The sequence below is a fragment of the Larimichthys crocea genome, chromosome I (assembly GCF_000972845.2).
Source record: "Larimichthys crocea isolate SSNF chromosome I, L_crocea_2.0, whole genome shotgun sequence".
NCBI classification, from domain to species: Eukaryota; Metazoa; Chordata; class Actinopteri; family Sciaenidae; genus Larimichthys; species Larimichthys crocea.
This window is the reverse complement of record NC_040011.1, coordinates 10,339,232-10,362,861: the sequence shown is the minus strand read 5'-3', so window position 1 is coordinate 10,362,861 and position 23,630 is coordinate 10,339,232. Positions and strand designations below refer to the sequence as shown.

The window sequence follows — 23,630 nt, the reverse complement described above, 5'->3', positions numbered from 1 at the left end:
CTTTCTTTCTTTTTTTGTGTGCTGGTTTTACAATCCCTCTCTCTCTCTCTCTGTTGTGAGACGTTACATACGCTACATTCATTCCTGCCCTGTAAAACTAGATGTAGTCCCAGTTCGCTATACTAAACATGCAGACCACCTAAGGAGGGAAAACCTGGCTGGCAGGTGCAGCTAAATAAGAAATAGGTTTTTCATTTTTTCACAGGAAGAGATTATTTTAGATTTTCTCTAATTCAAGTTGATTTTGCAGAAGGTGCATGCATATATATTTTAAAAGAATGACTCAACATCAGCGCACAACTCTCTGTGAATCACATGTTTGTGTACAGTGTAAGCAAACGAGATATAAAATGTTAATTACTGTGATTTAGGAGTGGATTTCTGACTTATCTTTTCAAAATCTACTTAGAAATATGAAGGATGATTGGTCTAACCTTCTGACCACTGTCTGACCTCTGCGTACCCAAGTCGTGACCTCTGACCTCAACATGTTTCACATCCTTGTTAAGACCCTGCAACCAATTTACAGCTTACCCTGACCCCTGACCTCATGACTGCAAAAGTGAAAAGGTGAATTTCACACACACACACACACACACACACACAATTACCTGTACAGACGGCTTTATGGACATTAGCTGTCCAGTTCCCAGAGGCCAAGCACACTGCCTTCCTGTTTCCCTGGAGACTGTAACCTTGACGACAGGTGAGGAGGCAAGCGGCGCCCGGCATCACTGCCCTCTTCCCGCACGTAGGGGGTGACAGAAAGATGTTCTTCAAGGTCACGATGGCAGGGCAACGCACCTCTGGGGACAGAGTGAGAGAAACAGAGAATGACTCCGATATCTGACAGAGTTCATTTTGTTCCAGACAGTCAGACTTGAACTGGATTTCCCATCTCACCCCAGCTGAAGACGTTTTTGAGAACAGTGCTGAGCTCAACTGGCACTTATTGTGCTTTAATGAAATCAGGCTTTCTGCTGAGTATTAGGAGATGTGGCCAATCTGAACAGAGAAAAAAGACAGAACAGAACAGGCAAATAAACTTCTTCCAAGATCGTGAGCGTGCTTCCTGCGTTTTCACCCGAACGCGATAAAATCTTACTTTCAACTGGCTTCCGCTATAAATGCCAACAATAAAGCTATTTTCAGGGCCTGTCTATCGAAAACTGGCACAAAAACGACAAACATTTGGTCGGAAGTCGACATAAGGAAGCACTGACCACAGGACTCACACACTGGAGGCTTTTTATGCATTTTCAGGACGCAGGCCAGTGCGGCTTTTCTTTCACTTGAGGATTCTCATTCTCTCCTCCGCTCACTCCTATTTCACTGGCTTTAGCTGAGGGGCTATAAAGGGAGAAATGACCCAAAGGGAGCTTCAACATGGGAGATTTCAATAAGAAAAATCGTCTCAGGGATCCCGTTTCACCGCAGTGCAAACAAACACTAAAACAAACCACTCATCTGCTACGGCAGCCCACACAGTCCTCTGAGCTGTGTTAAAGAGATGGCCAAACAAACAAGCTGTAACTCAGTCCGAGCACGCAGGGAGAAGAGATGGTAGTTATCGATAAACAGAGAGAGTTTTCCGGAAGCGGACGGGTCGGGTTTTTCTAAATAGAGCAGCTCGCTGGTTGGTAGGTTGGAAGTGAGTCAGCGTGGGCCCGGAGCAGTGAGGCCGGAGGTTTGTGGCTCTCACACTGTCCCTTTTTTGTGTGTTGGTGTGCCTGACCTGGGCGCTCTCTGCGGCGGGCATGAGTGTGTGCGACTATTTTAACTTAACGATCGGTTCTGAAGTGTGTGGGTCATTTTGTGTGCATGTGTATGCGGTGACTGTAAGTTCTGCTATGAGAAAGCAGATGAATCTTTCTCTGGATGGTGTAGTGTGGTTCCGTTTAAATACACACCATATGTTCAACCGCTGTTCATGTATGAGTGTGTGTTTACATACGTGTGTTGAAACCACATGTGTTTTCGCGGAGAAATACCCATATCATGTGTTATTTTAGTGCCATTGGTTTGATAAATTATCTCTTTGTTCTTGCAGCCGCACAGGAATCACTGAAAGCTAAGCAGATAATATGAGCTCAGAGTTAAACTCAGTCCGGTTCTGAGAAAGATGTACTGCTGGAGAAATGCGTGTCTGCGCCGTCTATCACGGAAAATAGCGCAAATTGAATAACCAAATAAAGAAATCTAATTTAACGGGATGACGGAACCACAAGACTTTGGATGAAGACATGACAAAAAACAACTAGTGGCTGAGATAGATGAATTCCCTTGGAGAGGACGTACGTAAAGTGAATTAAACTGTGACGCACGTGTCTCTCAGAAGAGGATGTTTGTCAAAATAGACACATCTAAAGTGATGTTAAAGAATTTACAACCAAAAATAAGACACATGTCACCAGGATGAACTGTGATTGTGAAATTATCGATTATTATCTCACAATGAAACGTGGGACGTGGGTTTTTTGGATCATATTTTTTGCCTACTGTTGTAGAAGACCAAGTGGATAAGAGACAGTGGCTGGAGGTGATGAAGGCTTACCCACACACCGAGGTTGGGGTCCACTCCACTGGGAGTTGGCCTGGCAGGTGAGTCTGGAGTCTCCCTCTAGCCTATAGCCTCGCTCGCAGCCCACCTGACACTCCGCCCTGTAGGCGGCGTCGCCGTCGTTGCACCTCAGGAAGCCGTGCTGGGGCCGAGCGAGGGGTGGGCAGGAGCGGACTGCAGGTTGAGAGGAAAAAAAAAACAAAAAACATGAGAATACAGATTTGACCTCATTTTATTTATTTGTTTTACTGGATGTAAGCACCTTTTAAAAATGAAAAGTTTAGAAGAAACTGATGCAAAAGCAACAAACGAATGAAAAGACAATTTTACAAACGTTTTATTTGTTTAAACCAATTTTGTGGCCTTTAAAATATGCTTTTTAATTGTGTATGCTAAAACAAATGCTGATAATTTAGTTCATTAGTTAATCGTGCATATGATTTGCAAAAGCTGTGACATAGAAACACATCTACTGTATATAAATCACAACAGGAGGAGAGAGCCGTAAATCTCCTGCAGGAATGTAAAGCACTGTTATCATCTTTAGCTATAACTTGGGGCCTATCATTTAACCCCAAGCGTGAAAGTCCCTATGAAATAAAAAAGAAAGAATCCTGATGTGTGCCTGTTCTGAGTTACGCTGAGGTCTAGAAACGGGTGTGTGGTGTGTTATTTCTCATCACCACCCGGAGACAGACAGGCGGTTCGGGGGAGACCCCCTCCCTCGGGGCTTGACTAGCTGGGAGGTCCTACAGTATGTGGCAAAGACTAGACTTAGTGTAACACATACAAGCAGACGTATGTACACACACACACAGAAAATATATACTTAAAGCCGCTACTATAAATCTACAACACACGCCCTTGAATATTCAGTGTCTTGGTATTTCTGTGAGTCACACTGTTGCCGTCGTTCTGTTACAACGGGCATTTTCCTCTTTAATCTCTTGACCTCTCCAACTCCCTTTTCCTGTCTTTCCTGTCTGCTTTCTTGAACTTCCTCGCCTCCTTCTGTACAACCCCCCCCCTTTCCTTATGTCCTTACTTTCTTCCAGTCTCTCCTCCATGACCTCTCGCTTCTCCCTGCCTTTTTTTTTTCGTCTTCTCGACATCTGGCCTGGCAGAAAGCAGTAGTCTCCCCCGGTAAATGTTGATTCCTTGCTCAGTCTAAACACATATGATCTCAATACGCAGGCAAGAAACCTCCCTCTCGCTTTGGCCCGCAGGAGTTATCGACTCGCTCTCGATAAGTCGATTTAGCGCTGCGTAAATGTTTATTGAGCTTTGCGGAAATCAAAAGTGAGGCAGCAGGCGTGAGGGCTTTGATGAACGGCCTGTAGCCTAATGAGGAATTATGTTAGACGTGTGTGTGGAGGAACCTGCTGCGATCAATCAGACAGGCTCATGTTTATGTGTAATCGCTACAGAGCCATGAGAACTGTTACATGTAAATCAGACACAAAAAGTTACTGACATAACATATACACTCTGGAGATATTTGGCTATAACTGGAACTGGAAAATTGTGCATTTCCACCACGTGTGATATGATTAGCATCACAGTTGATTTCCTTGAGGAGCTGAGTAATTAAAAGACTTGATGGATGGACGGGCTGGACTGTTACAGATGATGATCTTCGACTATTGTTTGGTTTAACTGATGCGTTTTTAATCTGTCTTTAATATGTCTGTGCTGTACCACAGATTGCCTCCCAGAAGAAGTCATTGTTCACAGCTCTGCTTTGTTTTTTTTTTGTTTTTTTATAATGTCTTTATTAGAGAGTTAACAATAGAGACATAACAGGAGATAGGTGGAGATAGGTGGAGGTCTGGAGGTCCCGGCGACCTTAAAGTGCTCGGCCAACAGCAGTCTCTGCTTTTTAAGTACAAAGCAGGTGAGACGATGAAAGCTCCTCTATAACCTTTATTTGAAAGACTGAAGGTAGAATTACACATATTTGGTTATCCTTTGCTCAAACTAGATAATGATTTTCTCCATTTTTATATCACTGTCAAGTTGGTATCTTTGGATTTTGCTTGTAATGAGGGAATATCCATCCATCTACTTTCTGTATCCGCTTATCATTGTTGGCCTGACTTAAGGCGAGAGGCATGGAACACCCTGTACACCAGTTCATCACAGGGCCAATAAGCAAACAATCGGGGAATCTTTCATAATCTTCTGTCATTTTTTAAAGTATTAATTGAGAAATAATCGGCATATAAAGCTGCCCTTCATAGAGCAGCAGATAACAGGCGGTGTGAATGTTGAAATGTTGAACTCAGACATCTGACAGGAGGATGCCTCTGCCTGTGATGTGTCTTACTCACCTACGCAGCTGGCAGGTGTTCCTGACCAGGTGCCGTCAGCCTGGCACAGTCTGATGCCCGTCCCCTGGAGGTCAAAATCCGGATCGCATCGTACGCCGCAGGCCGCCTCGAAGTGGTTGTTGCATACGTTCTGGATGAAAAAGCCATTTGCTGGAGGATACAGCGGGGGACAGTACACCACTGCAAGAAGAGAAGACAGGAGAACACACACACATAAACACACAAGGCTGCTGGTGGGAAACACTGACTCGGGGTCTCGGTGGAAAGTTAATGATCCAGACAAAAAGAATAAGAAAGCACGAAAGTGGAAAATTACAGGTTGTCAAACATTCTCTCTCCCATCTATACGGAGGGAGGAAGAGAGTCCATAAAAACCGATGATTAATGAGCATCATTGTCTTCACATGAACTGGAGTGTGGAAATCACTGGATCATTCTTCAAGGAATGGGCCGGGCCAGAGAAATTACTGGAGGCAGATTAATAATACACGACACTGATACTAACCTCACACTCCTCTTGAATACTGTTTCGGTTCCAGCTGATTAATCTTCACTACATTTACAAACCTTCGTGCTTTTCATTGCTACATTTCTTACTCTATGAAACACGCGTATCACTGCAAAGTCACAAGTCCTGAAAACTATTTCCAGGGTTCCAGCTGAATGACACAGCGGCCTGCTTGCCTCGACCGACTGACTGACTTGTCGGGGTCGGACAGAGATGAAGAGCTGAAGTTTGACCTTGGAAGGAGGGATTTTATTTTTCTGTTTCCTGTTAGATAAGTCAGGTAAGTTATTCTTAATTAACCCTCTTGCGGTCAGATCCGGCGCATTTCTTCTCACTCATGAGGGATGAATTCAAAACTGTATCACAGTGCCCAAAAAAGGCATAAAAATCATAAAATCTGCTCCATCTGATCGAGTATAATAATGGAAATCAACAGAATTAAAGATATACTATATTTTCATTATTAGTCCAACATTATTGTTGTTATTACTGCTACAGACATATCATATGCAGCATTTATTGTCTAAAACAGTAACGTGAAAGCTCTCTGACACAGGTTGACTCACTAGTCTGTTTAATCAAAAGTGAATTTTTTAAGACTCAATCAAATGTTGCTGACTCTGCAGTTAACAGGTCGGTTCCTCTTACCCTGGCAGGTCATGCCTATTGGCTGATAGCCCGGCCTGCAGACGCAGTCACTGAAGGAGGTGCTGCCAGGCTGGGAGGTGTGCTGCAGGTCGGGGCACGGCAGGCAGGTGCTCAGGCCTCCTGGTGTTCCCTCTGGTTTGTAGGTGCCGGGTGGACATGCTGGTAGGAGGGGAAAGAGGAGAAACGCTGCGGTTAGTGCTCGCTGTAGACGTATGGAAAGTCGCGCACGGACACAGAGAGACAGCTGGATGGAAAGCTTGGATGATGGACATGTATAAAAGAGAATTAAGCTGAAATGAAAAACTGCCTCGTGACTGAAACTGAAAAACAGCTTTACAGATTTATGAGAACACTTTGATCATGTCTGGACATGTAGTGGCGGAAAATGTGACAGAAATTACAAAATGATCTCAGTGGCTAGGTAAAAAAGACGTAGTTCACTTAGCGTCTTAATTATTCCAAGCAGGGGGACAGGACGATCTTCATTAGGAAGAAATGCGACAATAAACGAGCGGTTTATGAACATCTAAAACGAGTTCGCATGTAAACGCACATGGGCTGCGTTAGAGAAAACCTTTTTGATCACCTGCACCTGCACTCGGTATGTTTCCCATTAGAATCACCTGAGTCCGATCAGAGGACGACATGCTGTAAAGATGAAGAAACAGGGGTCATGCGAAGGTCCTCCAACATTCTTTCATCCGCCATCAATCAGCCTGCACAAAAACCAGCCTCAGCGCATCGCTCGCGCAGCAGAGGAGTGAAAGTGAACAACTGAATCCATCATGAGGTCTTATCAGGTTTAAAGGTTACTCTCACATAGTTACTTTCATAAATTACAAAATACCTGATTAGACGTGATGTAACTCACTGTACGTCCAAGTTCCCTGATGTCCGGCGGTCTCAAGAGTCTCTGATGTTTTTTGGATTAACTACTTTAAATTATCTCCAAAGTTCTGATTCCCTTTATGTGAATTATGGCATTACCAGGAACAACAGCCCTTCCTATCATCCGTTGTACGGGTCGTTTCACACGAGCAATCTGCTGTGATGATAATTCCCATAATTCACAGAAAACCTTTATCAGTCACTCGAGGCGATTTTCTGTTCCTGTGGATCTAAACTTCTTTATAAGGAAGCACAAACACGTTACAGCCACTGGATCTGTGATGACCGAGGTTTCTATTTACAGAAACTGTTTTACCGTCACACCCACAGTTTGAGTTTCTAAAGCATCTTGGTAACGAGTACAAAATGACTCGATTAACTAATGTTTGTATGCTCGGTTAATGCTTTTTAGATGTGAGACGCTCACTAGGGGTCTGTTGTGGTTCATACACTGTGGTATATCTCTAACTTTATGTACACCACTGTGCTATTTGTAACTTGTTTTATTCATCGTTAGTCATTAGTCATTGTGCAGTATGGTTTGGACACTGATGGCTTTTTTTTGTTTATACAGAAATAATGAAATAATATTTTTTAAATGTGAAAATTGGTGTTAAATATCCACGAACGTGCGTAAATCCATGCATGAATGCATGTTCTGTTCAATCAAGTGTGGAGTAAACGCTTCTATTTCAGCTTTACAGGGAGCTGAAGTGAAACCAGAACTTCCAGGTTATGTTCCAGAAGTGAGGAAACCCTCATGACATTTGTACCAACGCTACTGACTAAAATCCAAGTCTCACTTGATTTGTTTACAACAGCATGATCAGTATCATGGTTTATTCAACATTTCTCTTGTTTAGCAGCTTTCAACAAACACCATACAGCAGGAGTCTGCAGACGGCACAGAATTATTTGAGAAGTGAGTGCTGTTGAGTTTAAAGACTTTGGATAAAACTAAGTTATGATGGAGTTGATTTGTCTGGAAAGTAAACGACTCAAAAAGCCCAAATAAAAGAAATGAGTTACAGAAGCCAGAAGAACAGAGGCTTCAGCTTCCTAACTACCGTGTGATGTGACTAGTTTCTCGGTCCATCTTTGATACAGATGTATGTGTGACGTGTTCACCGAAGCCTGCAACCATTCGGAGACATTTACTGCTAAGCCACATGGAATTACAAACAGATTAGACAGAATTATATTACATAAATATCAAATTAAGTTGATTTGTTTACAGGTCACAGCGTGCGCTGTTACTCGCGTCACGGTCTGTTCGAGCAGATCCAAAACGTTGTTTGCATTAATTGGAAAAACAAACTCGGCAGTTTCCAAATCAAAACAGGCTACAGGCGGAGAAAAAAAAGTTTCAGACAGTTTCTGAGACACTTTAAATGAGAAAAATCATAAACTTTCACAACCCACACCCACACACACCATTTAAACACTTTTAATAAATAAAAAACTTGTATCCACGTGGGATAGTTATGAACTTTAAAAACTATTTGGGGACAAAAAAATATCATCTTATATCCCCGTTGGCGTCAGATCAGTCTCCAGTTTGACGGTAAGCTTGAGTAAACTTTGTCAAAAAAACATTCAAGCCACTTCAATTACGAGCTGCTCTGTACGGTAGGCAACAGAGAATCCACAGTACTAATATTCCTCACAACTCATTTACTCGCCCCTAAGCCAGAGACCAGGTGTGAATTTCCACTGCTGAGCCAATGCCAGCCTGGCCCGTCACCACGCCCTCCCCTCCACCCCCTCAGCTGAAACCCAGCAGCAGGTCAGCCAGCAGATATTAACCAAGACTGGCTGCTGGCACCGAAACGCACCCAGTAACCCACATCAAACACACACAAGTACACACAGAAAAGCATGTTGTGTGTTGTCCAGTCTGCAGCTTTCACTTGATAACAAAAGCAGTCGATGCAACCTCTCCGTCCTGTGTCTTTTAAAGTCAGAGGAGGCCGCTTACATAAGACCGTGAAAGTGTCTCCTCCGTTCAAGCCCTCGCGAATCTGTTTTACGGCTTCATTTAAGGTTTACAGGAAGCCGAGCCATCTTTTTAATGCGAATAATAATTCACCCAGAGTGCAACAGTGGAAATACTGTATCAAAAAAAATATAAAATTTCAACTGCTGGCAGGTAGTAATGTACACAGCCAGATGCATAGTCACCACACCCGCACACGGAGTTTAGAAAGAGCCAGACCTGGCTACGGGAATCTGGACGATGGAGGGAAGGGATGAAATGTAAAATACAAAAAGGAAAGGCTGGAAGGTGAACATGGAGAAAACTGTGTATCACTTCTCCACGACTTGAGCCAAAAAGTCAGACCCCTTGCTGAAACTAATTGTGCTTGGACCCCGTCTGGATTACGCAGCGGCCGGTTTTGGGCCCCGTCTACTTACTGCCTATGGCTGCGGAGTTAACTCTGCTGCGCTGTACCCTTCATTTAGGGAGGAAGTGGACCGTCGGCGGGCCAGATGACCATAAAACAGAAAGAGCCTGCTGTTTCTGGACTGGCTGTAACCATATGGAGAGACAGCAGCTGGTCAAAGAGAACTACTGTACACGGTAATGATCTACGGAAAGGAAAGAGCGAGCCTCTATGATCACAAGCTATTTATTTTAAGTTAAAGCAATATTTAATAACTAAAAATGACGTTAAGCCATCGTTCATACTTTCCGATTCTCATACAGTAACGTCCTTTTGGGAAAGATGTTTTTTTTTGTATTATCTCTGAAAACTGCTACATCAGACAGAAATATTACTTTAATAAAAGAAGTCGTGAGAACAGCCAAACAACCTATTTTGAGATGACACGTTGATAAGATAAACAGAGTTATAAATATATAATAATGATTTTTCCAACAAGGTCATTGCCTCGTCCATCATTCCTGCAAACAGGTGACCAACTCCCTCAACCTCTGACCTGAAGTCTGCTCTGCCTCCTGTGAAATCATAAATCTGGTGCATTTTTCTCATTGCCAACAAATCCACCCAAGAATCCACAATGAATGGTGATCCTTTGAATCATTTGTCTGTGTACAGTAGCTAAAACCGTAACTCCTGATCTCTCTGTGGTGTAATCCTTCAATCTGCTTGGGTTTTTTTTTTTACTACCTCAGACCTAGCCACACCCTCCCTGTCCTCCCTTAACCCTGTTCCCTCCACTTTAATCATCCAACCTACTCCAACCACTCACTCACTTGCTTCCTATTCCCTTCGATTACCTCTTTGGTATTCATACCGGCCGACTTCCACTCGCCTTCTGCCAGAAAGTCTTATTACACTGTGCGAAACATTCCAGCGTTCATTGTTGGACTTTGATTCTTTGCCTGAATCTTACCTGGTGAAGTTTCCCTTCCTGGTTTTGACCTCTATTGTAAAAGTACTTCGAGACACTCCAATTCATTGTTGGTCGTTTCATGGACATCAAGAAAAATCCAGAATAACACCAACTTTATTCTTCGTGGACTCATAAAGAGGCAGACATATTGTTCTTCTTCGTTCCACACATTCTTCATCATCGAACCCTGGCTCCTGCATTGACCACTGACAGTCAGAGATCCGGCCGTCTTATGCTCAAGCGGCAACCTCCATAACTGTGAAGTCCAAAGACTGCAGTTCCTCGAACGTCCACTTGAGGCTGGCAACAGAACGAGTCAGTCACCATAAGTCCCCATGTTAAAATGTCATTTCAGAGATGACTTCATCACTTGAGGCTTTAAGATACTAACCCTGACTCGACAGCATTAAGCCCAAACATCAGCTCTGAATACAAATAAGAATACTCCTATAATTAAAAAGGGGGACGCAAAAAGAAAAGATGATGACAAAACCGAGCACAGGCCAGTTCATCTGTTAAAGTCCTTTTTGCTAATATGAAGTAAGTCATTCAAACTGGCAGACACGTCTGGTCGCGGAGCCAAAGTTACTATCACACGAGAATCTCTCCTGTCTCTGGGGGGAGGCTGTGTTCGATTAGCAAGGCCTAAAAACAGACTGGGACGGAAACGATGAAAGGAGATCCAGAACAGCTGTCTCCTCAGCCACAATGACAAACAGAGAAAGAGAGAGAGTGGTTTTTATATTCTGCTTAGTCCAACAAAATCCACAAACACATGCTTACAAACGCACATGCCAATCCATACAGTACTCATACACACACCGCTTCCCGACATGTCATCTTCAATATAAACTACTTATTCTTCATAACAGGGAGAATGAACTTAAGTAAACTTAGATTTTCCACCTCGAAATAGACAAATTGTGCAGGTTGCGCGGTTGACAAGTACATCTGTGCATCAAACATCTGGTCAGATCCTCTTTACGTACTCTTTGATCAGATAGTTCTTGATCTAAATTATAATTTTGCTCATTTAAGACAAGCAAAGCTCTTGTACTGCTTGTACTTCAAAACTTGGATTGGTAAATGTAAAAAAAAGGTTTGAAGAAAAGTTATTATTTTGGTACTACTAGTGCAGGTACTGAAAACTTAGGATAAAAACCAGCTCTATTCAGCTCTGTTACATTTGCACACAAGTAAGATGGAGAGGGCCACTTGTGACAGACAGATGGACAGATAAATGTCTCTTTTCTTCTTCGTCTTTGCTGTACTCACTATATCATCTGTCCCTATGTGTACATTTTATCACTTATGAGAACAAAATCTGAAACCACTGAAATGTTATCCGACTAAAAATACAAAACAAAACAAAGTCGCCCTGTGCGATGACCAAGCGGCAACCTCTGCGGCTGGGAAGTGAAGCCAATGCGGAAGTGCCAAAAAATGCAGTTAGTTACATGTTTGCAGCTCGGTATAAAAAAACGGTTTTGGTCTCTATAGCTTTAGATTAGCGGGAGGTTGAAGGGACAGGAATGGCTAACGTGGTGGCGGCCACACTCTGAGACGATACCGAAGGTGTCACGCATACGCTGCCCTGACCTTTTTTTGTTTGTTTGTTTGCGCTTTAACTATGGTGATAAAACTGGTGAAAAAATACAGATGACTTAGAGAAAAAAAGCCCTTTTTATTACCTTACTTTGAAGTATATAAGCTTGTCATAACCATCTTTTATTTAATGAAAATATGCCAAACTGATCTATGCATCAGAACTTTGCCAAATAAAATTACAGTCTAAGGTTACAATTATTATCTGATTCAGTCTGATCAAAGAATAACTTAACAAGCCTGAACATACGATCAGGCATTCGATGCTGATACCCAGCCTCGGATAGAGGGAGGATCTTGTTCTTTCTTGTTGCCAGCCTCTGTTTGGTGTTGCTGCCATGTGGGAATATCCTCAGGTATTTACAATGGAGATAAAGAAGTACATTAATATCAGCAATCAGTTGTCTTTCTACACAAAACAACAACATATAGATTCAGGGAACTGTCGCTGACACTGTGAGTAGTTAACATTATGGGCATTATGTGCAAAGCAGACAATAAAAGCAGCAAATACTTCTGTGATCCTGTATTTGCGATGGCGTGACCCAATTCTGTCCGTCTGCCATCTTCAAAGCCAAAAACAATGGACTCCTAGGAAGTCCAGCAATATTGCAAGCGGGCCGCTGAATCTGGATCTGGACAGGGGCCACTTGTGGTCGAAGGCCCTCTCACACAAGAAATGTTGTTAAGTTGGGCCTTAAATTCCAGGGTATTTCACTGAGGAAACAATGTTCACATGCAAAGGAAACTTTCCGCTCTTAACTGACGCTTCCCATGCGCACTTGAGGTGCATAAATAGACAATGGAAATGGACAATTAAAATGTATAGTCTAGCCCGCAAAGGCAGACACACATTCACACAAAGGCCTGACGGGGACAAGAAAACCAGTTCTCAGTTTCATTTCAGGTAAACACCGTCTGTATATACATTTATTCGGAGCCGGCAGCCTTTATGCATCACATGCAGGATTCAGCTGGACCACCGGGCGAGGTTGAATCGTTGGGATGGGAGGAATGTAAAGGACACGTATGTGCAAATAATATGAACACTCCAATCCTACAAGTCAAACACATTTAGCTTTGACAGCACCGATTGAAGACCACACCTCTACGTTCAGCCGTAGACCCTCCAATCGTTGCACTTCACTGACAAGAGACCGTAACAAGAGAGCAGTGGCTTACGCAACTAGTTTGTTTCCAGCCTGTGATCTTTGTTGCATAATAATAATAATACCAAATTTGAAAACAGAGTTTTTACGAAGCTAGTGACCTCATGAAGATGAGTGATGATGAATCTGTGAGGTCTTGTTGTTCCGAGAAGCTACTGAATCACAGCATTGCTGAGCAAGTGCCAAACATGATGTGGCGTAAATAAGGAAAATGTACCCCTGCTGTGTCCCTCAGCATGTCACTAGCTCTAATAAAACGACGATTTCAACTATTTATTATGTGCCGGGAAGCTTCGAGCAGCAGGTTTCTGACTTAAAGTCCACTGAGAGGAATCAGCCTATAGACAGCTGTCACCTGGTCTTGTTTCTGCACTGCTTGGAGTTACGTTTTGCCCTCACAGACTCAAACACTGAAACCAAGTTTAGTATGACGTGTCTGCGTTCGCAACGATAAGGATCACGGGAACTGTCCAACCTCAATACATGGGTCACCTGTAGCAAAAAAAAAGAATATATTTGGGAATCCCATCCCAGTGGAATGTCTGGACGATCTTAATCGCATCAGCAGAGTCTCGTTGAAAGTCTGATCTGCTCTCCAGCTGGATTGTGAAAAAGGGGGGTTGGGGGGGTGGGGGTGAGATGTGGCTGCCGTACAGCTGTCCACCTACACACTCTCCATCTGGGGGGGAAAAAACAGACCTCCACGGATCCCCTCTTCCCAAGAACGCAGAACTTCTCCGATGTGATGCAAGGCAGTCTTTGGAGATGAAACTGAGGAAGTTCGGTCGCTGTTTGCCTGCTTATTATTCAATCCTATTCCCGAAGGAGTATGACTTCACCGCAATTGCTAGATACCTCTTATGGATTCCCAAGGACAGGGAGACTGTCCTGCTCGCTTATTACAGACTCGAGGCACACTTGGATTCGATGGGGAGAGCGAGGCGAACCGCTAAACAACTGTGCAAACACAGGTTGGTCCCCCGGTCTGGTGTGCCTGATTACAGATGTCAGTGTGCTGAGAAATGTTGTGATAAAGGACTGCGGTATGATCTCAGTACGCTGGGGACAACGTAGCATAACACTGCATCACCATTTCACCAAATTCTTCCAGGATTTCATATTTGAAGGACGTGTTGTCAGATGTACTGTACGTGCACACACTTAAACCACACACGCACAGTTCCCACAGCAGTCTCGGAGCTGATGTTTCCTTGTGGGATTGTGAGTTCAGGGTTCGCTAAATGGATTCACTAACATGACACAGGCCCAGTGTGTGTGTGTGTGTGTGTTTTTCGGTCTTATCTTTACACATCCACACGTGTTGTTATTGTGTGCAGATGATAATCTAAATGAGTCTCTCTCAGTTGAGTGTCTGCGCTGGGTCGTCCTGCCAACTCTCCACGCCCAAACACCGTCTCACAGCCCAAAACATTTTTATGTTACGCTCACGCACACACACTGTTTCTACCGCAAAGCGGCGATCTGAATCTGAACGGGAGCTGATTGGTGGGAGAAAAACAAAGAGACAGATGCTTCTCTTCCAGAAAGCTGGCAGCTGCCGACTTCCTCCATCCTTAGCCTCTGACCTTTGACGTAGCGTGTGTCCCTCTTCATCACCTCCCACCAACTGGAGAGATTTCAGTCAACAGCTCACACACACACACACACACACACACACACACACACACACATAACGGGAAGATCAGAAAGTGAAAGGAAGTAGGAGGGAACCCAAAGATCACTGAAGAGGGTCGGTGAAAACATCCAGAGATGGATGGGGGTCACAGAGAGGGACGAACATGTTGGATCTGAAGGGGGGGCAAAGGCCTTGAAAAAGACACTGGAGGAAAACACTTAAGATGCCACAGGAGAAATTCATTCCATCTTAAATTCCCATGGACACATTTGTCAGTTTAAATTATGTGTGAAAGAAAAAAAGTACAAAAAAAAAAATCAAGAAGAAGATGTTGGCATGTTCCTGCAACTCTTCAGCCACTACTATACAATAAATATCTTGTAGTGAACTGGTGAACAAAGACAGAAATCTATCATGTGGTCTAATGCTGATAATCTTCGCTGCATGATTTGTTGGAGGTTATAAAAACAGTAACCTGTAAATGTGTTTTTCACTGTTTCATAAAGAATACTGGAGTATTTTCAGTAAAGTAAAATAATAACTTAATTGCTCAAAGAAGTCAACAGAGATCGGTTAGTCTATCAAAAAATAATGATATTTATGAATGCCTGACTGTAATATTGATTGAAAATGAACAATTTTGATGTAATTTATTACTAAAACTACTATCAGACGTTAAAATCATTGACAGAAACATCAGAAACAACATTACACGACTGTCCGTATATCTGAGCGTGTATGTTTGTGGTTAATGCTCAAGGTAGATCAGATCAGAGCAGCTTTCACAGGAGCTCTTTCTGGTCCAGCAGATGAAGAAGGAAAAGCTTCGGAAAGACAAAGACGTGAAGTGGAGTCAGATCTAGCTGTGTGAGGCAGGAGGAGAATAAAAGAGAAATTGACGGCGTGATGGAAAGAGAGATGGAGGGAAGGATGGACGCAGGAGGAGTGGTAATGACACAGCGAGGTTCTGCTTCGCACCGGTGGCTGTTTCACGGCTCCTTGTTTTTCATGCTCTCCCGCAGAGAACAGGGTCCTATTAGGCATAGTTTATAGCCTCACTGCCTCCTTCATCTCTGTCTCTTCTTTTGCACACACACACACACACACACACACACACACACACACACACAGAGTGGCCTCAGTTTATAACACAAGTCGTGTCTGCTTTTACAGCATCCCTGACCTACAAACACAGCAGCAGTAGTCATCAATTAGGACTTTTTTACAGACCTATATGTGTCGTTTAATGAGGGGAGAGAGGATGGAACGGGGGCTGGAGACATGTGGCGCTGAGGGACGGACTAATATGGATAACAACACAGCCTGTGCTTTAAGACTGATGTGTACAGTCTGCTCTGAAGCGAGAACTTCAAACACCAAATGACATGAAAGACTGTCCGGAAAAACACCTGAGGGCAGCTCAGACGCTGGACTCAACACAAAAACTCCTTTTTGGTGAGCTGCCAAATTTTCATTCACTGGCTGTACCTCCTGTTTTGCTTTAGTTCTCCCTCATTTCACTTGTTAAAGGATTACTCTGCTTTATTGCAAACGTGGGCTTTATTTTCATAGCTCTGGCCATCCATTTATATCTGCTGTAATAACATCGTGCTCATAAAACAATAGCTGAGATTGATGACCGCTGCGTTTCCAAAGAGGACAAGAAACACGAGAATTCAGGTGATCAAGGCGGGTTGTAAACAAATTTAGCCTCGTTATGATCCACTTTATTTGAAAGGTAAAACCCAAAGGGAGCCTGTCCAATGTGCGGGTAATGATGTCTCGTTGGGCAGTAAAACTGCGAGCACACCACTACGGAAAATACAGGAGGTCAAAGTTGACCCACAAAGTTGGCCTGTGAATTGTGATAGATGAACAATGGCCAGTTTGGTTTGGGTAATAGTTTTATCACTCAAAACAATGTCAGTGTTAATATACGGAAGTTAAGTAGGTATAATGTTCACCACGATTAGCAAAGTATTCAGCAAATTATATTTTTGAACTTGTGGTGGCGCTGGATCGAGAAAGTCAGGGGACAGAGGGGACTTTAATCCATCCTCTGGGGACAATAAATGAGGGATAAGGGGAGAGAGGTTATGCCTCTGTGTACGTCATGTTTGTCCTGTCTGTCTTTGCCTGTTGCCAGTTTTCCTTCTCACCTGCCTGACTATCACACCTGTGTCCATTCACCCTGATAAAAGACCAACTCGACCTTCCAGACTCGGCCAGACTGTTCAGTCACCTACGTGGATTTTTGCTACGATCAGCCCAGTCTTGTCTCCACTTCTTGGATTATTCACCACCACCAGCACCTCCTCCTCATCATAGACCCCCAGGCACCCTTATCCTCAATGAACTTGTTCACTGATTCCCGTCTCCTGGCTCTTGAGCACTGTTGCCACAACTACAAAAATAACACTCAAGGTGTATAAAGAAGAAAAAAAAAGTACTACTTTATTCAACATCATTTATTCATGACAGCCATGAATGAGTCTGGGAGGGTTTGTTTCTTTGCGTTACGGTGCCACATGGCTGAGGAGCTGCAGCTGGTCCTCTCGAGGTGTTGGGGTTCTATTTAATCACTCATAAAGACACTTTCACAAGCAGGTTCATACAGGCTGCTCAGTCCACTTTATACGTGGTTTAAACTTTACTTATATGCCTGTTTCATTCCTCTGTAATCACATTTTGATGTTTTATTTGTCTGGCTTTTTATTAACATAACATCATATCAGAAAATCACATAATATCTTACGGGCTGTAAATCATTTTGCAGTTATGTTCCATATAAATAATCTTTATTACCGAGCTTATTAGTGGTAGTAGCCCCCAACCCTCTTTCTCTCTCTCTCTCTCTTTGTGCCTGGCACAGAGCCAGTCTGATCTTTGCACAGTCACTGAAAGCTCTCCATCCGTCCACCACAAAAGATGCATGACTCCAGGGTAAGGAATTGCCCTCCCTCCTTCTCTTTCCACTCTGCTCACCAAAGAAAAATACAAACCTAAATTTCCATCCAATCAGTTTAAGCAATCAATGGGGGGGAGTCACGGGGTGGTGGTACTTAACCAGCCCCCTCCTCTTCTTGTCCTTAGGAAATCCCAGGCATTTGCCCCAGGCTCATAACTGTATCAAAACTGGGCCAGAATTTATGTTGAGCAACTGAAGCTTTTATTTTCACCACAGAAATATTGAGAAACAAGGACTTGGAAAGACCCAGGCTGTACAGAAGCAGACAGTCTGCTGTGGTTATTGATGCTGTGGGGATTAGGATTTGTGCAGTTAGAGGAAATAGAGACTCTTTATGCGCATGTTTACGTAACATGTTGGACGAGTTCACCACTCTGGGAGAAATATATTTACTTTTGAAAACAAATTACCGTGACTGAACAAACAGGAAGTCACTGTGAAGTATTAGGCTGCCTTAATCGCTCTGCTGGCAGTGGCACTAATGAATGTCAATTTTCTGTTCGTCTAACATGCCGATCCAGAACAAGCTGGATTCGGCTAACTTTGACCTCTCGTCTAGCACCAACATGGGGGTCGACTCTTTCCCTTGACTAACATTTTGGTCAATGACATCTTGAAAACGACACACCAATGGTGAATCAGGTGAATGTTGTCTCTGTGATTCTCAGTCTGCGCCCTGTACACCTGTTTTTGCGATATGTAACTTTGTAAGGGTTATGTTACTGTTTGAGGTGAAACTGGATCGTATTTTATGGAGAAAATGTTTTCTGGTTTTCCCTCTCATGTCCTGCGGCTGCTCTGCCTCAACTCTCAGCAATTTACAGAGTTTCCTGATGGACAGATAGCTTTACTTGCTTTACTTACTTTACTTCACTTCAGGCCCAGGTCGAGGGGGGGAATAGCGGTGAATACCGACAGAGAGTGAACCAGTGTTGTGCCAGAACCGGAGCTGGGCTCGGCAGCCTCTACAGACACGTCACAGAAAAGAGGACTGACTTTTAGACAGTGGCACCAAGCTGTAATCGAATGTGCTGTCCCACCTGCTCAATGTTTGGCTTTTAGCAACGTTGTCGATAAAATAAAGGCATAAAAGGCACAAAAAAAGAAGGAAAAAAAACATAATTTTATTGTTTTTATTAGGGGTGTATCGAAAATTATAGTCTGTAATGTTTTACTGTTGGTCTTTTAATGGTCTCTAACTTTTTAATGCAACCCCTTTAACTATTTTCTTTGAGAACATAGTCTAATGTACTATTTGATTCATTATTTAGACTACTGAAATGAGTTTGTAATTAAGCCTAGTAATGTATTTACCAACCTGGGGACAGACATGGACAGACCTGAAGACAAGCTGGAGTGTGCAAACACTGGACAAACCACACATAATGACTGTTTCCAGCAACACACTGTATACAGATTTTCTTTCAGCCTTGACAGTCAGAAAGGAACACATGCTAAAAGACAGAGTAAACACAGAGACACACACACACACACACACACACACGCTAAGTAGTTTATGATTACAATCACATCACTAGGCAACAGCTGTAATCCAATGAGACCGTGAATTTCTGCGTGCTTCTGTGCCAAAACAGAAACATTCAACATTCATCGGGAAGAGTTTGCCGATTCACAGTGATTGAATAATCTTAATTAGAATGAAATGAAGATTAGTAATTCAAAGAAGAAGAAATCAGGGTCCTCACATTTAATCTGTAGAGCCAAAGAAGAGAAGCAAAGACACAGAGAGAATAAAGAGAGAGATACATGGTGGTACTGCACGGGGTGATACTGTCCATCCACTGCTATGTTTACAAAGTCTTAATATAAGAGCAGCTAGATTTACATTCATTGAGAATTGTTTGACATTTTTCTAAACGTTTCTTAACAAAGATCCAATTCAAGTGTGCAACTCTATTGTAATACATTATAACTACAGCATGTGGTGTCTGTGCTCTCTCAGGTGATAGAAACAGGCCAGGCTCTACACTATTGCCTCCTCAGACAGGCGTCTGGTACGTGTCAGATCCTTGAATGTGGCGTGTTTGAATGGGCCAGAGGTGAGCGCACGCAAAGCACGCCAAAAACATGTGGCTGTGCGTGTGTGTTGATCACTGCGTAGTGTATACTTGTGTGTAAGCATGACGGTGCAGGATGATAACCGACGTGGTGTCAAGTCCGGCCACATTCCTCCGAGACGCCCCCCCCCCTAAAAAAAACAAAACATTTATCCTTTGTAGCTTTTATTCTGACTAATCCTCATTTACGCTGAAGACCTCTGCGAGGGAGGTGAGGCCAGAGAGAGAAAGGAGAGAGGAAAGGAAATAATGATTGCAACATTCCTCCGATTTCGACACTTCTCATAGACCTACTTAACATTTAACAAATTCCACCTCTCTCTCGTTGTCATTCTCATTCAGATGGATGTGTTCAGGGTTGAGTCGTGGCTCACTGCAGCCACGTGTCTCCTCTTGGGACCAAGAGACTTTAATATCTTTTAGATATTATTAAATATTGTAAACATTGAGCAATTCTTCCAGTTATCAGCTCTGAGGAGGAAATAGTTTGTTGTACTCATGGCAATCCAGGCAACAGCACTTATCTTGATAACCGTCAAGATGATAATGAACAGTAAGCCAATGGTTCATATTCCAATCATCCATCAATAAACTGTGAATATTTCATCGGAACAGGATCTACTCAGACACAATGTGAGGGACTTATGGTCCTAACTATTACTTGCATACAGAGAAACAATAACAGACAGAATAACGAGTATAAAAGGTCATTCTTAAACTTGGAAACAGTTTTCATCCATAGCTCATATTTTTAATATTTCCCACATGCTATATGCTTGCCTCACTTGTCATATTCAACTCGCATCATGTGAGAACTACCATTAATTTGCTTAGATTGATCCAAATACTACTACTGTAGCCATGGTAACTGTAACTAAGGTCAGAATTGACTCACTCGAGCAACAAACTGACAGGTGACATGTGGCAATGTGACTGTAAGACACAGCCTGACCTTTATCCAGGATTTTATCATCAATGGTGTTGAATCCAAAATCTTCCAAACAACCTCTCAGAAATATTAAAAGACCTGTATACAAGTATTTGTATAATTGTGAATTTCACCAAGTCTTATCTTACAAAGTAACTGAGGTCATCAAATAAATGTGGTGGAGTAAAAAGTATTTCTATTAAATAGGATTCATAGTATTTAGAATCTGAATCTTGTATCTAAATGTACATACTTTTGTGCTCTCTCATTCATCCCGTCCTGAGAACAAAGCCTGCGCTGACTCCACATTAACACAGTCCAGATCTCCTGTCATTCTCTCAGGCTACAGAAGAGGCTGATAAGCCAGAATGTGTGACAGGACAAAAACATGTTACCCTCCCGCAACCCCACTTCTATCCACTTCCAGATTCCTCTGGTCATCTTCCGCGATGCAGATATTGCGAGCTTGGGATTTCTCGGTATTTGAAGAGAGACAACAACGTCCTGTTTGGTCTCTCAGAGTAAACCAAACTGTGCAGGAACTGGGTTCATCATCTGTTTCTATCTGCCGGGATTCCAGTCGTGTTTGGTGGAAGAGGCTGTTTCACTTGGCTGTCGACAGATTCATAAACAACACTGCTGTGCACTGTAGGGATTTGGATAGTGTTTCCAGCAGAGCCCTTCTGCCAATGATAATAATAATCCACTGACAGGCCTAAGGTTCGGCCATATTATTTTCAGATGTGTCAAAGACTGTTAAATGTGAGAAAACAAAGTCTAAGAAGAATAAAACCTCTTGAAACGGTCTAGACGACGAGCCCACCTGAAGCCACACACCGACCGTCGGGCTTATGCAAACCAGAGGCGACGTCTGACTCTGGCAGTGTGAGGGCTGCGACTGTCTGCCACTCAAGCGCCCTGGCACTGCTGATGCAGACGGTGTGCCCATAATTCACAAAACACCTTCGGCTCAGCCAAACCCATTGAGGTTAAAGCAACAGAATATTAAAAGAGACGCTGTTTTTTCTGAAAACAGCGGGAGTTTGCTCTCACTGTGTTTCTTGGGTACGCACTGTTCTCACCACAAATCTAATTGGTTTTGGAGCCACTACTACATCAAAAGAGCCTCGTAAGTTATTAGAGAATAAAACCCTCCATAAATGTGGCGTTCAAAAACATATATGAGGGTATTTCACACCACTTAACAAAAACCAAAACTGAGATGAGAACAAGGCTAATAGTGCCTCAGCCTGCCAAGGCGTCCACAACAGCAGCTTCGGCGACACAGCCCGGGTATATGTCAGCTCTATAGCATGAGGATGACGACTTACACACAATCGAGTGTCTCCCATGAGACCTTGTTATATGAGCGAGTGAGAGACAGACAGAGGAAGCAGTCGTCAATTGCGGTCGCAGCGCCTCGCTGTGTCCTTCCTTCCTCCAGCCAGCTGAGCAAACTCTGCAGTCTGCTCCCTGCTATTAATTAAACCATTAAAACAGATTAATAAGCAGAGTGGGGCTCCAGTCTCGACAAACATCTGATGAGAATTAAGGAGGCGTGCTTTTTGGCATGATGACCCCGATGCCCTTTGGTTTGGCTTTGAAAAACTTTTTCTCTCTGTGACTTTTAGACTCCGATCTAAATCATTTAAACTTGTCTGTCGCTCAAACGGCCTTTTCCCTCCTTCCCCGCCTCGTATCGTTATCTCGCTCTGGATTGAAAACATGTGGGCGCACATAGGAAGGCCTGGAGGGCAACTACAAGCAGAATTATGGCCCGTTGTTTCCTATTGTTAGAGCAGATTGTTATCCGAATTTCTACGGTTTCTTCTACACCTCCTACCTGCCTCCCCTGCACAGATGGCGAGTCGTCTAAATGACTGAGGTTTAACACGGCAGATACTTAAACACACACACACACACACACACACCAGACAGCGCATCTGTTAGTCGTTCTGCTCTCCAACAATCACACAGACTGCTTTGTTCCTCTGCGAGTTTGATGATTACATATTCAGTAAAAATAATGTATCAACCTCTGACCTTAGGCTTAGAGGACGGAGACCATCTGCGTCAAACTGCAACATTACGCCGCGTAACTTGGAGACTTAACAGACCAGAGGAAGGACAATTAGAAGACAAGCTAATGTGTCGTTACGCGGGCTGCTGGCAAGTGTTTTAACTCGACTGTCTGCACGGGTGGATTGATTTTAAGCAACACGCTCGCATTGCTTTAAAGTTAATCTGTCAATTCAGCGGGGTGACCTTTCAGAAGAGTTAAAGACTTGAGTCACTGGAGTTCTTTAAAGCGTGCGACCTAAAAGTTTTCAGACTCTAAACGGAGATTACAAGAAATATTTAAGCCGTCCTACATCCCACATTTTCACTCTGTTTCATTGCCACAATTTCAGCTTGAATTTAGAGTTGCGTAATCTTCTGAAGCCAGGGAATCATTTCATGTGTGTGTACGCCACATTAATATATGCAGGGACATGCCTGTGCTGCATCTAAGACGCTCTTGTCTCTAAAATGATATTTGTATACAGCCAGAAAACAATAAGTCCTGGAGCTCCAACATAAGTAATAGAAGTGAGGAAGAAAAAGGGTAAAAGCCAGTGTTCTGGCGATAGATGAAACATTTTTTTTTAGTTCCTCAAAAGGATATGTATGAAAACAGAAGTGGGAGGCGAAGCAATAAGAGCCAGAGAGAAAAAGCAGTTCGTTTCAAAACTGACAGCAGCCTTTTTAGTGCATGTCGAGAAGAAAGACGCGGATGTACGAGACGTGATTTAAAAGGAGGAAACTGGATGTGGAGAAGGAGATGTGGCGTGACGAGCTGGGATTCAGAGGTGAGGGAAGGCCGCCGAGATGCTGAAGACACACAAACACACACACACACACACACACAGCACTCGGTCCTGCACTTCTACGGCAAATTACTGGGTTTGTTGATAG

At 43.2% G+C, this 23,630-nt stretch overlaps 1 protein-coding gene across 6 annotated transcripts in view; it reads right to left on the bottom strand.

Annotated features, from left to right (window-relative positions):
• Window positions 1–23,630, bottom strand: part of svep1 (sushi, von Willebrand factor type A, EGF and pentraxin domain containing 1) — an 83,680-nt gene that overhangs the window by 31,222 nt on the left and 28,828 nt on the right. For 5 of the 6 annotated variants that reach the window (XM_027287005.1, XM_027287003.1, XM_027286996.1 and 2 more), the window contains 4 exons: window positions 6,047–6,205; window positions 4,891–5,070; window positions 2,555–2,734; window positions 612–806 (listed from right to left, as the gene is read on the bottom strand). In XM_027287005.1, coding sequence (XP_027142806.1) covers window positions 612–806; window positions 2,555–2,734; window positions 4,891–5,070; window positions 6,047–6,205 — 714 coding nt within the window. Of the gene's footprint in view, window positions 1–611; window positions 807–2,554; window positions 2,735–4,890; window positions 5,071–6,046; window positions 6,206–23,630 lie in introns of those variants that run through there. The other variant, XM_027287013.1, reaches the window with a different exon arrangement.